Genomic DNA, 16,122 nt, shown 5'->3' with positions numbered 1-16,122 from the left:
CCGGCGGACAAACGGAGCCCACGTCACTGGGGAGGGATAATTGGGCTTCAATGGGCTGGAAAACGCCGGGCCAGCGGCTTCGGGGAGGCAGCAAGCGCGGCTGGGATGACCTGGGGGGTGCAGGAGGACAAAACAATTAAATACATCGGGTTTTACCTTGTGGAAGAGAAATATCCAGAGGATGGAGCTCGCCGACCACGGTGCATATGGATAAATAGGGATAATAGTCACTGAAGGCTGGAAGGGCCCTAAACCAGTCCAATATTACCCCCAAATCCTCCAGCAATGTGGCTGTGAGTCTCCAAATCTCAGGGCAGAGGACCATTTCTCCTCGGAAAGCTTCTCCACTGGGACTCAGGCAGTTTTGCTCTCTCCCTCATCACTCCCAGCCCCCATGGAACCCATTCCCAAGGTGTTTCTATCCACAAATTGCTTTATTTTTGACAAACCAGGCTCCAACTTCAGGGGTTTTATTCTGTATTAAGTTGCTACATATTTTATTTTCTTGTTAATCCACGCAGCAATGCCACAATCATCCTTCAAACACATAAAAGGTTCCTCTCGCTGTACAACACTTTCCTGAACATGTGTTAGAGGTGGAAAAGGTACCATTAACACTTAAAAAAAAAAAATTACAAGATACATTGCAAAAACTCAAAGGGAGGGAGAAAGTCAGAGTCTTAGTTCACATCGAGGTATAAAATTGATATTGCTGTTTAGCCTGGGAGGAAGAGGTTTTTCCAGGTGGTAACAGAGCCAGTCTGGTTTCACCAGGATAATGTGCTGGCACTGCTGGAAGATGGATTTGGAAAATAAAATCCTCTTATTTCTGCCTCCTTCTTCTCCTCCTCCTGTCTCCCTCCCTTTCCATCCAGCATCCTTGAGATGCCCCCAACTATCCCTGCGAGTGCTATTTGGCATTTACAGCTACAGAGAGGTTTGACGTCATGATTTCCTTAAAAATCCCTAATATTAGTGCAAATTAGAAAGGGGGAGGGAGGGGGTGACGCCACCGGATGCAGGTTTGGGGAACACACGGAAAAATGCTGTTTACTCCTGTGCTGTAAATCCACCAGGTCAGGGTTAAACCCCCCAAAACCTCAGTCAACACTTTGGATTTACGGAAACTTCCCATCACCTGCGAATTATTGCAATAGAAATGTGCTTTTCTTAAGGGAAAAAAAAAAAAAAAAGAAAAAAAAAAGAGGAATTATAACTGTTGGTGCTCTCCTGCCACCGAGCAGCGGGTCCCCTGTGTGGGTGGCCCCAGACTCAGCCCCAAATTCCTGCTCTGGAACACCTGTAGCCCTCATTGTGCTGCTCATGGATTTCCTCTCTCTCTCTTTTTTTTTTTCCCTGTTTTTCCCTGTGTTTCCCAGGGATCTGAGGTTTTGGCTGAAGCTGCCACCAGCCAGAGCCTTGCTGGGAAGAGCCCCACATGCCGAGGAGGAACCTCCCGAGCCGCTGCGCAGGTGAAGGCACGGGAGGATGGACTGGCTCAGAGCTGGAGCAATCCAGATGGACGCTGGGAATGTGCTGGGAATGCTTTGGGGTTTGGTACAGTACATCCTGCAGGCACATGGCTCTGGTGAAGGGTCTCACATCGCAGTCGGACCTTCCGAGATCTCCTCCAGCCTCTGCTTGATCATCACCCGGAGGATGGTGTACCTGGAGAGGCACAGGGCAGGGGAAAGAGGGATTTTCAGTAGCCAAGAAAACCCTGGAATGACGCAAACCCCAATGGCTCTTGCACACATCAGGGGTGCAGGGCTGCACAGAGGAATTTCTGGGACCCAACAATGTCCTTCCCTCTCACAACCCCCCCTCGGTGCCACCAGCCGACGTACTTCTGCATCAGCTTCTTCACTTCACGATCCTCCTCCTCCTCCAGCTTCTGGATGAAGCTCCTGAGGATGGGCATCTCAACTTGATGTACTGAGCGCCTGGATGGGAGAGGAACGGCAGGAAAGATGATGAAGAGGGCGATGAACCCACCCTGAGAGGCGAAGGCAGCGTCCTCTCCCTGGATTTTAGTCAAGGATTCCCCAATTTTTGCAAGAATCCTAAAAAAAAGGGATGTTTCCTCTGCGCAGTGTGAACATTAACTCGTGTAAATGAGTAAGTGCTGGATAATTACTGGGACAATCTCTCCCCCCTCTCCATTTATTAATTAATTTTTATTTATTTATTTTAATTTACCCACTGGTTGGAAGACGTGGCTCGATCAGTCAGAGCCCTGAGCATCTCCAGCGTCGCAGAGAGCTGATTAAGCCCAAATATACCCCAAAAGCGCCTCGTCTGAGCTCGGATTTCGGAGCAGAGCAGCCCTGGGAAGCCGGCAGATGGCACAGTGGAGCTTTCCCGGCTGGAAAAACATCAATTCCGCCACAGGCTGCGCTGAAATCGCTCTCCCCGTGAGCAGATTTGGGATGACACAATAGGGCCGGGGGCGTTGGCTCTGGGTTGGAATTGGAAGTTGCTCTTTGAACACAAAACGAGGTTTTTCCCATAAAATGGGGAGTTTTCACGGCAAGATGCAGGAGCAAAGCAATTCCTGCAGTCCCAGCACATGGAGACATCCGTTCATCGGGAAGAAATTCTTCCCTGGGAGGGTGGTCACAAGCTGGGATGGAATTCCCAGAGAAGATGTGGCTGCCCCTGGATCCGTGGAAGTGTCCAAGGCCAGAACAACCTGGTCTAGTGGAAGGTGTCCCTGCCCATGGCAGGGGGTGGAATGGGATGAGCTTTAAGGTCTCTCCAACCTAAACCATTCCATGATTCCATGATTCTATGAGAAGGCAGCAGACCCAGCCTGCCTGTAATCTCCTCAACCCCAAACACAGCCCTTCCTAAGAAAAAAATCCATGATGTCAATGCTGGAGCAAGTCCAGAGGAGGCCTCGGAGCTGCTCCAAGGGCTGGAGCCCCTCAGCTCTGGAGCCAGGCTGGGAGAGCTGGGGGGGTTCCCCTGGAGAGGAGAAGGCTCCAGGGAGAGCTGAGAGCCCCTTGCAGGGCCTGAAGGGGCTCCAAGAGCTGGAGAGGGACTGGGGACAAGGGATGGAGGGACAGGACAAGGGGGAATGGCTTCCCACTGCCAGAGGGCAGGGAGAGATGGGAGATTGGGAAGGAATTGTTGGCTGTGAGGATGTGGAATTGCCAGAGAAGCTGTGGCTGCCCTGGATCCCTGGGAGTGTCCAAGGCCAGGTTGGACGGGGCTTGGAGCAACCTGAGCTAGTGGAAGGTGTCCCTGCCCATGGCAGGGGGTGGATGGGTTTAAGGTCCTTTCCATCCAAACCACTCCATGACTCTGTGATCCCCCAGTTTTCCCAAGCCCCCCCAGGAGCGACGCCCCCCCCCGAGCCGGCTCACTCACGTCATAGGTGACCTCCTCCACCTGGTCCTTCTCCATGAGGAAAACCTTGGAGACCTGCTCGCAGGGGCCCTGCAGCACACGGGCGATCAGGGGGTAGTCGCTGCCCCGCAGCTTCTGCTTCTCTGCAAGACCAAAACCCTGGGGTTGGGCCCGGCACTCGGGGGGCACTGCCCACGACACAGGGGGCACTGCCCGGAACATGGGGGCACTGCCCAGGACACGGGGACATTGCCCAGGACATGGGGGGCACTGCACAGAACATGGGGGGCACTGCACAGAACATGGGGGGCACTGCCCAGCACTCCGGGGGCACTGCCTGGGACATGGGGTCACTGCCCAGCACTCAGGGGGCACTGCCCAGAACATGGGGGGCACTGCCCAGGACATGGGGGGCACTGCCTGGGACATGGAGTCACTGCCCAGGACACGGGGGGCACTGCCCAGGACATGGGGGGCACTGCCCAGGACATGGGGGGCACTGCCTGACTGAGCCAGGGTGGCACCGCGGACAATTTGGGGCCACTCACCTCCGCTGGTGTGGACGATGTACAGAGCAAACTCCTCCGCCGAGTTTTCAATCTGGGGACACACAAATCACTGTCAAATGTCCAGGTTTTACCCCAGGCTTTCCAAGGAATTATAAACACACCCCACTATTTTGCTGTGCTGTTGTATTTTATGCATAAATCTGTTTATATATAAATACATGTTTATATGTAAATAATGAAATATATAAAATATTTCTACATTAATACAATGAATTAATTATAGTAGGAAACAAATTAATACAATATTTTAATGTAATATTGTATATAATGGCATATATCTCAGACATTTTTAGATATATACATAGATAAATACACATATATAATTATTAAAATTAATATAGTGATATATAGTGTGTGTTATATATACCAATATACTATACTATAAATACTAATATACTATAAATGTTATACATATAGTATATATATACTATCATATAGAATCTATATATAGTATATTAATGTTCATACATATACTATATATGTATATGTAGTGTATATATATACAGTATATATGTATGTATATACTATACATATATATACTAATATACTATACATAATACATATAACATATAATATACTACATATAATATTGTATACACAATATACTATATATAATTGATATAATATATAATATACTATATAATTATTATAATTAAAATACTTTAAATATATAAATATATTTACAAATAGTTATTTTAAATATATATCATATATAGATAAATATCTTAAAATTATTATAATCAATATAATGTTATATATTATATAGCATATGTGATATATAATATATTTAATATAATGAAAATATTTTAAAAATACATATTTTATATCCATAAAATCCCCATGCAGAGCAATCCAGGAGCCTCGGGGGGTACAATGAACACACCTTGAATTTATTGAGCAGCAGTTTGAGGACCTGGGGGGTGGTCATGGTGCTGTTGATGCGCACGTTGGTGACGGAGCCGTAGGCCGGAGTGAACACGGACGTCTGCGGGACACAAACCCCGTGAAACCCCTCCCTGGAGCTGCCCCGCTCGGCCGGGCCGGGCTGTGGGGTTGGGCTGTGGGACCGGGCTGTGGGGTCGGGCCGTGGGGTTGGGCTGTGGGACAGGGCTGTGGGGCCGGGATGTGCTGTGGGGCCGGGTTGTGGGGTTGGGCTGTGGGGCAGGGCTGTGCTGTGGGGCCGGGCTGTGGGGCCGGGCTGTGCTGTGGGGCGGGGCTGTGGGGCACGGCTGTGGGGCCGGGCTGTGGGGCAGGGCTGTGCTGGGGGCAGGGCTGTGGGGCCGGGCTGTGCTGTGGGGCAGGGCTGTGCTGTGGGGCAGGGCTGTCGGGCCGGGCTGTGGGGCAGGGCTGTGCTGTGGGGCAGGGCTGTGGGGCCGGGCTGTGCTGTGGGGCAGGGCTGTGCTGTGGGGCAGGGCTGTGGGGCCGGGCTGTGCTGTGGGGCAGGGCTGTGCTGTGGGGCACGGCTGTGGGGCCGGGCTGTGGGGCAGGGCTGTGCTGTGGGGCAGGGCTGTGGGGCCGGGCTGTGCTGTGGGGCAGGGCTGTGCTGTGGGGCAGGGCTGTCGGGCCGGGCTGTGGGGCTGGGATGTGGGGCAGGGCTGTGGGGCCGGGCTGTGCTGTGGGGCCGGGCTGTGGGGCCGGGCTCACCTTGTGGTTGTAGAAGTGGCCATTGATGGAGAAGCGGTGCCGGCGGATTCCGCCGCTGCTCCCCGGCGGTCCGGGCGCTGCCGCGGGGCCGCACCCCGACATCGCTCCGCGTCCGCATCAGCTGCGGGGCCTCCTCCGCCTGGGGCCTGGGGGCTGGGAAACATCCCGGGGAGCCGGCTGAGGACCCGCTCCAACGCTCCCGGAGTGCCCGGACACCGCCCCGGGCACAGGGTGGGATTGTGGGGTGTCTGCGCCAGGCCAGGAGCGGGATCGATGATCATCCTGATCATCATCGATGATCCCTGGGGTCCCTTCCCACTGAGGATATTCTGTGATTCCAGAACCTTTCTGCTGCTGAGTGTCTTTCCATGGATGCAGAAATCCCCATCCCAGGAACCCAGCCCTATAAACTTCCCAGGAACCCAGCTCTACAGATATCCCAGCACACGTTGAACTCCCCAGTTTAAACCACAGCAACTGGTTTATTCTCCCCCAGCTCCTGAAGGAGGTGATTGATTCCTGAATCTTCCTGCTGCTGGGAGTCCCCCCAAGGGTGCAGAAATCCCCATCCCAGGAACCCAGCCCTATAAACTTCCCAGAACACACTTAACCCCCTAGTTTAAAGCACACCAACTGGTTTATTCTCCTCCAGCTCCTGAAGGAGGTGATTAATTCACAATTAACTGCCTAAATCCGTGCTGCTACCTGACTAAAACCTCCCGGGAGCTCGAGCATCTTCCCTGCCTTTTCCATAGTTTAACTTTCTCTTTTCTCCCTCCCTTTAATGAGAACAGGCAAACAAGGGCAGTGCCTCAGATCTCTGCATGAAAACTGGCCTGGATCCAAATTATTATAAACCAGCTCTTCATCCATTTTTAATGAACCTCTTGGGCTCCAGCTTTGGATGTTTTAATTCAAAGCATGTCTGCAGCAGGGAAAAATCTCCGGGACACGCTGCTCCAGATGCACACATGGTGACTAAGCACTCCTGAGGAGCCAGGAACGCACACTGGGAGCTGAGTTTTACTGGATTTTAGGGAAAAAATGTAATAAAAGGCTTTTTTATGTGCTGGCAAATTAAGGTCATAAGGCTGAGAGAGCTGCTGGGCAATTGCAGTGGGGTGATGTGGGGTGGGAATCACCCAGGAAAGCTTTGATTAAAGGAGGAAAAGCATCATGAGTGGGAAGATCAAAAAGAAAAAAGGGAAAAAGCTGGAGGATCAGGGATGAGGGTTCATAGATCAGTGAGTTTTGCAAGGGCTCAGCTCCTCCCTGACGTGGGATGTGGATGAGCATCTCAAAGTCAAAAGGATGAGTTGGTTCTTCTCTGTCAAAAATTACCCCCAAAAGTCAGAACATCAGAATGCCTGGAATGAATGAGGAAAACACCTGAAGCAGGTTTTTCCCTGTGGGAATTCCAGTTTGTGTCCCGTTCCTCGCTGTCCCTGCTCGGAACAAGGGGTTAATGAAGCGCTGGCCGAGCTCTTCCCCCTCCACAGAGGAAAAACCAGGGAGGGGACAAACACTTTGCAGCTCTGTTGACTTCCCATGGTAACGGCACTTCCCAGTGCTCCCATTCCCAATGCTCCCATTCTTCTTCCCCAGGAGCGGAGCCTCCGGGAAGGGGAAGCGCTGACATCCTTTTCCCTGCTATCCCACGGGGCTCTTTGCTCCATCCCCCTGATTTCTTTCCAAGCTCCTCTCCACCATATCCCACTGAGCAAAAACCCTTGGGAATCGTGGAATCATTTAAGTAGGAAAAAAAATCTTTAAATCATTGAGTTTTGGGCCATATGGGGCTAAGATTAAACAAAATAAATAAAAGTTCTTTGGAAGTGGCTTAAAAGAACCTGGAGCAGGACGGGAAACAGTCTGGAGCTAAAACCAAGCCTGGTTTGTATTTTCTCAAGTTAAACTGCAGCACGAGGCAGCTGCTCCCAACCTCCTCCATAAATGCAGGTGGATCCAAGCCCGGCTCACCTGTGCCATTCCCGGGAGCCTCCGTGCTGGGTGTGGCCTCTGCATCCGTCACCTGGATGTCGGGCAGGGTGCTGGGCTTCAGCACAGACCTGCAAGTGGGCAAAGGTGAGGGTGGTGCCCTGTCAGCGTGTGGCTGCAGAGGGAATGATAATCCAGGGAATCTCCACCCTCCCCGAGCTCCCACGCTGCTGCTTCCCGCCTGGGAAGCTGCCTGTTCTCCCTGTGGATTTAGCAGGTAACCAGCCCTGCAGGGTCACAGCACGGGCTGGTTGCAATATAAATCCTGAATCCTATCCTGCCCCACTCCCAAAAAATCCTTGGAGGGTGTTATCCCGACTGCCCTCTTCCCAGGAAGGCATGCTGAGGTGCCAAACGGTATTTTCCTGACTCCGGCACAGGGAAAGCTGAACCTGACCCTTCTTTCCCTTGGGAGATGTCTACAAAATCAGGGAAAAAGCAGGAAGACCCTCCCCCTCTGCACAGACAGCAAATCCCAGCTCTGCTGCTTTCCAGGATCCCCCGGGATCACTGGGACCAGAGCAGCATCCAGCATGGAATTAGGGATGGAAGTGAGAACCAGGTGGGGTTTGGGGGGACTCCTGCAGGAAAAGAGGGGCTGTGAAGGGGAGTCCCTGCAAAGGGGGGGTTGCAAGAGCAGGGGCTGCAAAAGGGGGGTGTTGGCAGAGGGGTTACAAAAGGGGGAATGTTTGAAAAAAGTGGGACAGAAAGGAGGGGTCACATCAAAAAGGGGGGGTTTAGCAAAAATTAGGGGTTTGCAGAAGAGGGGGGGTCTTTGCAAGGGGGGAGTTTTCGAAGGGGGGGGTTGCAAAAAGGGGGGGTTGTTTCTTTTTTAATCAAAAGGAGGGGTCTTAGCAAAGGAGGGGGTTCTTTGCAAAAAAGGGGGGATTGTAGAAGGGGGGGTTACAAAAAGGGAGTTTCATCAAAAGAGGGAGGTCTTTGAAAAAAGGGGGCATTGCAAAAAGGGGGATTTTGGCAGAAGGGGGTGTTTGCAAAAGAGGGCTTGAAAAAAAAAGGGGTGCAAAAAGTGGTAGATTTGCAAAAAAGTGGGGGCTGTAAAAAGGGAGGAGTTGAAAAATGGGGGGATTTGTTTCCTTTTGAAACTAAATGGGGGATCTTGGTGAAAGAGAGGGGTCTTTGCAAAAAGAGGGGTGCAAAAAAAGGGGGTGTAAAAAGGGCGTTTAGTAAAAGAAGGGGTTTTTTTTAAAAAAAGAGGGGGGAAAAAGTGGGAGATTTGCAAAAAAAGGGTGGTTTGTAAAAAGGGGGGGGTGCAAAAAAGGGGGGTGCAAAAAGGAGGATTTAAGTAAAAGAGGGGAGTCTGAAAAAAGGGTTTGCAAAAAGGGGTGGTTTAGCAAAGGGGGTGTCTGCAAAAGAGGGGTCATAGCAGAAGGGGGAGCTTTATGAAAGGGGAGTTCTGCAAAATTGAGGGTGCAAAAGAGGGGGGTCTTTGCAAAAGGGAGGTCAAAAAAATTGGGGGTCTTTGCAAAGTGGGGGGACTTTTCAAAGCAAACCCCCCCTCCTTTATTTCTGACTTGGCTCCTTGCAGGTGTTGCCCAGAGACAGCAGAGGGGGGCTAACCAGCGAATCCTGACAGCCCTGAGGGGGTTGAGGGGGTTTTTGGGGGTGGTTTTGGGGGTGTTGTTGTCTCCCCAGCCCCAGCTCACCCGTGGGCTCCCAGGTTGCAGCCGGAGTGCCAGGAGGAGGAGGAGGGGGGGCGGGCGGATGCGCTGGTTGTCGTCCTGCATCTGGAGGCGGATCGGGCGCCGCAGCCCCCAGGAGATGTTCAGCAGCCCCTCCACGATGAGCTCCCCTTCCTCCTGCGTCCCAAAAAACACCCAGGAACGTGGCATTGGAATTTATGAACTTTAAGTCCCTTCACCCCTAAACCATTCAGTGATTCTGTGATTAAAAGGCATTTTTTGGACGCCCTAAATCCACCCAGTCTCACCCCACGCCTGGGAAGGCCGTGGGGCAGAGTCTCCTGGAAACTCTGATAAGGCAAGTGGAAAATAAGGATTGGTGACAGCCAGCATGGCTTCCCTGGGACAAATCATGCCTGGAAAACTTGGTGGCCTTCCAGGATGAGGCTGCAGCACTGGGGGATGAGGGAAGAGCAGCATTTGCCTGGGCTTGGGTAAAGCATTTGACAGGGAATCATGACATGGAATCATGGGATAGTTTGGTTTGGAAGGGACCTTAAAGACCAGTCAGGGAATTCCTTCTCCATTCAACAAATCCAGTCTCTCCAGTTTAGAGAGAAGATCCAAGGCCAGGTTGGACGGGGCTTGGAGCAACCTGGGCCAGTGCAAGGTGTCCCTGCCCATGGCAGGGGGTGGCACTGGATGGGCTTTGAGGTCCCTCCCAACCCGACCCATTCCATGATTCCATGACTCCCTAAGCCTGAACCAAGCCCAGTTCCCTTGGTTTCCCTCTGCCTGGGCCGTTCTCACCTCCCGGTGCCGCAGCTGCAGGTTCTGCCCTTCGTAGTAGATGTTGTAGGTCTTCAGGTGCAGGAGCAGCTCATTTCTGGGGAAAAAACACGGGAAAGACGCTGAGAAGAGGTTTGGAGGGAGGAGAGGAGATGCTGCAGGCACCACCCACTGACTCCTGAGCTGGATGGGGAGGGAATTTTGAGGATCTGTGAGAAAGCAGGAATTGCTTTCCTGGTTGAAGAACCTGCTGTGCTGCTGGGGGACCCAAAAATAGCTGAATGTGAGGCAAATTTGGCTCTTTTGGCACCTCTAGACCTCCCTTGTTGAAGGTATTGGCCGTGGGTTCAATCCGCAACGAGGGGGAGAAGCTCCCTGTGATCGTGTCCCCCATAAATATCCCAAAGAGGTGTAGGAAAACCCATCAGACCCCGGGGCAGTTGGTCACAAGGCTGAAAAACAAACCCATTTTCGGGGCCCCCAAGCCCTGGGGTCATGTGGAGTCACAAGTTCTCACAGGCTGGTTTATCACGTTGGCTCCGGGCGCCAGAGCCTGACCTCGAGCTCAGAATCAAAGTCTGAGCCTTGTTCTGGTGGCAAAGTAATCACAAAAATAAAAATAAAGGCAAAACCAAATTTTAAAAGATAAAATATGAAGATAAAGATGAAAACAAAAATTGAAAATTATAAATAAAAAATCATTGCAAAAATAAGAATAAGCCATCCCCAGCTGGCAAACCCGGCCAGGAGAGTGATGCCAGGGTAGTGATGCCCCTGGCATTAATTCCCAAAGCTGGGCTGGCTGGTGGAGGTTAAGGATGCTCAGCACCACCAGACCATCATAAACAAGCACAAATCATGGGGATTTGGGGTTATCAGAAGGCAAAAAGGAGGGGGGAATATCACAGATTTGCTTTAGCTCCTCCAAAATCTTCCCTGAAACTTGAGAATCATTTTACTTCTTTTCCAAAGAATAAAAGAAGAGTTTTTAATCAGGACTTTTTTAGCAAAACCTGGTTTTTTAAAGAAAGTTTATCGAGCATTGGGTCACACCCCTAAGGAAAAGTTCAAAATCCCATCAACAACCCTTTTTATTTAAGAAAAATCACCATTTCTTGCCCAGAATGGCTTTTTCCTTCCAAATCCAAAGTTTAATTGAGTTAAAACCCAGGGTCACTCCATTCTTCCAGCTCGATGGAATACTATATATTATAGGTCATAGATAATATAGCATGGGTCATAAATAATATATTATATATTGTATTTATAGTATTATGTATTCTTATATAACATTATATATATGTAACATTATGTATTGTTATAATATTATATATATAGTTATACATTACATTTTTAGATTATACATTGTATATTATATTACATATTATAGATAATACATACATATAATATACAGGTAGAATAAATCAATATAATAAACCAATATAATATAATATAATATACCATACTCTGCTATATATAATATAATACAATATATAATATATATTATATATTATATAATATATGTTCATTCTATATAAAAAATATATAACCAATATATATAAATATATACATTATATAAATATATAAATAAATATATTAATTATATGTATGTGTGTATACATTAATTATATGTACGTGTATATATATATATATATATATAAAATGAATACATATTTCCCCTGGAACATTCCAAATAAGCCCCCCAGCTCCCAGCTCCTCCAGGATTCCTGAATTCCAGCCCTGTTGAGCCTCTTACTTGGAGATGAATTTATCTTTCCCGCAGGGAACCAGGTCCTCTCCACCTCCGTAATCCATCCCCCCCCACTTCTGTCATGGAGCTGAGCTGGAGAGAGGGAGGAGAGAGGAACATCAGTGTGAGCCCCCCATTCCCACATCCCTGACCCCCATCCATGGAAAACCGAGAGAAAATAAAGCCCCTGGGTCTGGAAGAGCTCCTGGGAAAAGGCTCCAGAGGACACAGATGTGGAGTTTGATGTGGCTTCTCCAGGGAAAATGATGGGAAAGGAGGGAGATCAGATAAGGGAGAGGAGCCGCAAACTCACTGAAAATTTAATCCCGGTGGATTCACTTACATGGAATTTGCATTTGGAGCATCCATGGACGTCCCTGTGATGCCAAACAAGGAGGTGGGAGGGTTATAAGTGGGAGTTGCTCCTTTCCTGTATTTATTTTACTATTATTTTATTCTGCAAGGCTTTGGACATTGGAGTCTGGACCTGGCTGCTGCTTCCCTGTGCCATCCCAAACCCGGTGGTGCCACAGGGGGTGATTTTCCGAGCAGCCAGAGAGGTTGGGCTGGTCCTTCAGGGGTTTTTTTAAATGCTGCCAGTTGGATTTTTGTGCCAAAACAGCTCCGTTGCTCTTGTGCAAAACACTTGGAAAGTCCCATAAAAATCCTGCCTTGGGACTGGCCCTGGCTTAGATCTCCAGAGTGATTTTTGGACACAACGAAGGGGAATTAAAATGGGCTTCGGGATGAAGACCTTGGAGCACTTGCAGACTCAGAGCACTGTGGAAATGGGGCACCAGAGAGACCTTGAAATGCAGCATTGGGGCAGTTTTGAATGATGAAAAAGGGCTTCTCAGGCCGTGTTTTCCCTTGGATGTCTGTGCCACCTCCCCTACAGACGGGCTTCCCTTTTTCCAGGGTCTCTCCACTCCCTTCCCTTGTCCCGAAAGAGAAACCGAGGCGAGAAAAGAAGCCTTTACTCTGCAAACCCCTGTTTTCTTCCACCTCCCACATCACCATGTGCTTCCTCCCAGTCCCCTGGGAAACAAACCCCTTTTCCTGCAAGGAAAACACACAACCCCACAACAAATGCAGGCAGAGAAATGGCTCAGCCAAGGCCGTGTGGTAAAACCTGTGTCGGAGGATGAACCTGCCCCTAAAACCAGCAGCAATCCTGAAGTTGGGATAAATCCCAGCATATAAATGACTGGCAATGACAAAAGATATTCCCTGACATGTTTCAAACCCCAGAAGAGGCTGCAAAGGCCACGCTGGAGGTGGGGCAGGAGGGGAAGGGCAGGAAGCTGCTCCGGCCCCAGAGAAAAAGCAGAAGAGAAACTCAGCACTGAAAAATCCAGCGGGGCAGTGGAAGGGCTGACAGAGCTTTGGGTTTCCTGAGGAGCCACAGGAGAACCCCGGGAAAACCTGGAAAAACCCAGCAAAACCCTCCTCCTGTGGTTGGCAGCCACCTCTCCACATCCATCCATCCTCCCACAGGGAATAAACCCAGCAATAATCCTATTTATCCCTCAGAAATGAGAGTGGGAAGGGATTTTGCAGCCGGCTTCAAGGTTCTGGGACAAATGTCAGTGCTTGTGGGGACCCAAATTTGGGGTTCAGCACCTGTGAGATGCAGGAATGGCAGGAATGAGGATCTCAGGGGTGTCCCCTGAGAGCGGATGGCAAAGCTCTGGAGATGTCCCGGGAGGATTAAAGGACAGGGCTGTTGGCTCATGCAAAAACGGTGCCAGAAATATCAAAGTGGCTGAAAAAAAAATAAAAGTGGCTGAAAAAAACCCCTCCAACAGCAGCACAGCCCGGTGGAGCCTTTGGTATCACAGGGAGGTTCACTCTGGAGCATCACAGCAATGCAAGGGGTAAAGGCAAATCCCTGGATCCTTGAAGGGGACAGGGGGTGAACTCCAGCCATAAAAAAAGCACATTTTGGAGTGGAAGGGGAGCTCCAAAAGGCAGGTTCATCCTCCTGTGCTGAGGATCCTGTTTCCTGTTTACGCCCCGGCGCTGCCACCTTCGCCTCCGTCATCACATCCCCTTCCGAGCAGCAGGAAAGGGGCAAATTCTTCCTTTTTTGGGTCTGGAGAAGCTCTGGGAGGTGGGTGGAGGGGAACAGAGACCCAGCCAGAGAGCAGCCACTACTGAGCCCCCCAGTATTCCCCCACAGCTTTGGCAAAAGGTTGGAAATGCCCCCAGCAGAAGGGTTGGCAAGGTGCAAGTTGCCCAATTGCGCGGCCAGGGCAGCTCAGCACCGGCCCCTCCCCGGCCCCGCTGGGCCTCAGTTTCCCCACCCTGAGCTGACGCATTTCCCCCGTCCCTGCCCAGCCTGAGCTTCTGCTGAGGCCTCACAAAGTGCTTTTAAACCACCAGTAGATAAATCAATGCCCTGCCCCCGTGGCAGGAGGATTTCAGCCCTCTCTGCCTTCCAGCACCAGCTGCTCCTGCCAGTGCTTTCAGGCCCGGCCCACCCCACGGCCCCCGGACTTATTCCACTCCCTAAAAACTACCTCCCTAAGCCCCTTCCCACATCCCTACAGCCCCAAGTGCCTCGTGGGGCAGAGGGAGACTGGTCATGCTCCCAGCCCCTCACATGGAGAAGGAGTGAGCTCTCACTTTTGCCGAGCTCCCAGGGAGATTCACAACTCAAACACAACAACAAAACAAGGGGAAAAGTAGGAAACCCCCCCTCAATATTGTGTTTTCAGCAGGAGAGGGATGTTCGACCCTGCTCCTGCAAAGAAATCAGCATTTTGGGGGGGGTGGGGGTGCTGTCTTGGTCCCCCCGGCAGCGCACGGAAGCTTTGGCTGCATCCCCGGCCGATCCCGCTGAGGCGGATTTGGCGCAGCTGAGGCTCCCCCCGGCCGTGCGAGGGATTGTGGGAATATCCCTGTCCCCGGGGAGGCCACGATATTCCCTCCTGCACAAACCCCGCCGCGTCCCCGCAGCCCAGGGCGGCTTTTACCCGGCCCAAGGGCGCTTCGATCCCGCCGCGATCGGTAGCAAAGCATCATCCGAAGGCGACAATTCCCCCCGGGAGCCTCCACCAGGCTCTGCTCAGCAGAACGATGGGATACGACGGGACAGGACAGGACACGACACGGTCGAGCGCTCACCCCGTCCCGCTGATCCTCCCTGTGCTGGCGTTGGGGGCTCCGGCTCAGGCGCTACTCCGGGGCTGGGATCCCTTCCCCGCGTCCTTCCCGCATCCCTACGCGCCAAGGTGCGGCAGCTCCATTGTTTTCCAGCGCCGCTATTGTTCTCCAGCCCAATTGCTCCGTCCTGGAAGGGGAAAGGGGGAAAAGGAGGGGAGTGCTGAGCGCTGGCACAGCCGGCGGTGCAACCGGGGTGGGGGGGCACTCGGGGACGGGCGAGGGACCCATTGCACACTCAGCAGGTCGGACTTCCCCGGCTGGAGCCGGTGGCCACCAAAGGCTTGTCCTGGGCTACCGACCCCCGGCGGGAGGGTCCCGGCGGTGCCGCGGCGAAGGTGCCGTGCCCGGGGTGGGACCCGCGGGCGCTGCGGCTCCGGCGGCCCCAGCACGGAGGGGGATGCTGAGAGTGCGCGGAGGATGCCGAGGTGTCCCCCCGGGGTTTGGGGGGCCGGATACGGCCCCGCTCCCCGCGGCGAGCGTGGCTTTCACCTCCTCCGCTCGCGGCCGTCGCGAGGCCGCGGCTCAGCCCCAGGGCCGCTCCCCGCGGGACGGGGATGGGGATGGGGATGGAGGACGGGATGGGGGTGAGGATGAGCATGGAGACGCCCCATCCCAGCCGCACTCACCCGGTGCCGGTGCCGGTCCCGCTCCGCAGCCGGTGCCCCCCAAGGGCCGCCCCTGGGCGGGGCGGGGCGGGAAGCGACGGGGAGGGGCGCGGGCGGGGCCGCGGGGGTGGGAGCGCGGGGGACACCCCCCCTCCGGCTCCAGGGTCATCCCGGAACCCGGATCCCAAGGGACAGCCCGGTTCCGGGATCCCTTTCCGGGGACCAGGGCTGGTGAACCCGAAGGATTCGGGCGCCCGGTTTGTCCCCGCGCGGACCGGAATCCCTAAGGATGCTCCGTCCCGCATCCCTGGTTCGGGCTCTGGATTCTCAAAGGACGCGCTTCTGGCACCTGGGTTGCGCTCCAAGACCAGGATCCCAAAGGATGCTCCATCCCCGCTGCCAGGAGCAGGATTCCAAATGAATCCCCATCCCACGCATCCAGGCTGGAAACGCTCTTACAGAGCTCCAGCTCTATGCAGAATTCCCAGAAGGAGCTTTGTGGGCTGTATCACGCAGGCTAAAGTGGTTATTTCTGCCTTAAAAGGCCCCAAGCCCCGGGATATCCAGTGCCAGAGCCAGGCAGGCATCGCCCTTTGCAGTTCTGCCGT

The 16,122-nt window shown here is 52.3% G+C and overlaps 1 protein-coding gene across 1 annotated transcript; it reads right to left on the bottom strand.

Annotated features, from left to right (window-relative positions):
• Positions 1-468: 468 nt before the first annotated feature.
• On the bottom strand, positions 469-15,604 carry RASSF2 (Ras association domain family member 2). The gene is given in 14 exon segments (XM_032712815.1): positions 469-1,668; positions 1,848-1,935; positions 3,369-3,494; positions 3,900-3,951; positions 4,804-4,905; positions 5,565-5,612; positions 5,614-5,717; positions 7,545-7,633; positions 9,227-9,276; positions 9,278-9,379; positions 10,013-10,088; positions 11,748-11,834; positions 14,871-15,036; positions 15,536-15,604. Coding segments are annotated over 12 exon segments (966 nt in total). The 5' UTR covers positions 11,807-11,834; positions 14,871-15,036; positions 15,536-15,604; the 3' UTR covers positions 469-1,598.
• Positions 15,605-16,122: the final 518 nt, after the last annotated feature.

Source organism: Chiroxiphia lanceolata, chromosome 28 (genome assembly GCF_009829145.1).
Source record: "Chiroxiphia lanceolata isolate bChiLan1 chromosome 28, bChiLan1.pri, whole genome shotgun sequence".
Lineage (NCBI taxonomy): Eukaryota > Metazoa > Chordata > Aves > Passeriformes > Pipridae > Chiroxiphia > Chiroxiphia lanceolata.
Note: the sequence above shows the minus strand (reverse complement) of the source record. Positions and strands in the feature narration are given on the sequence as shown.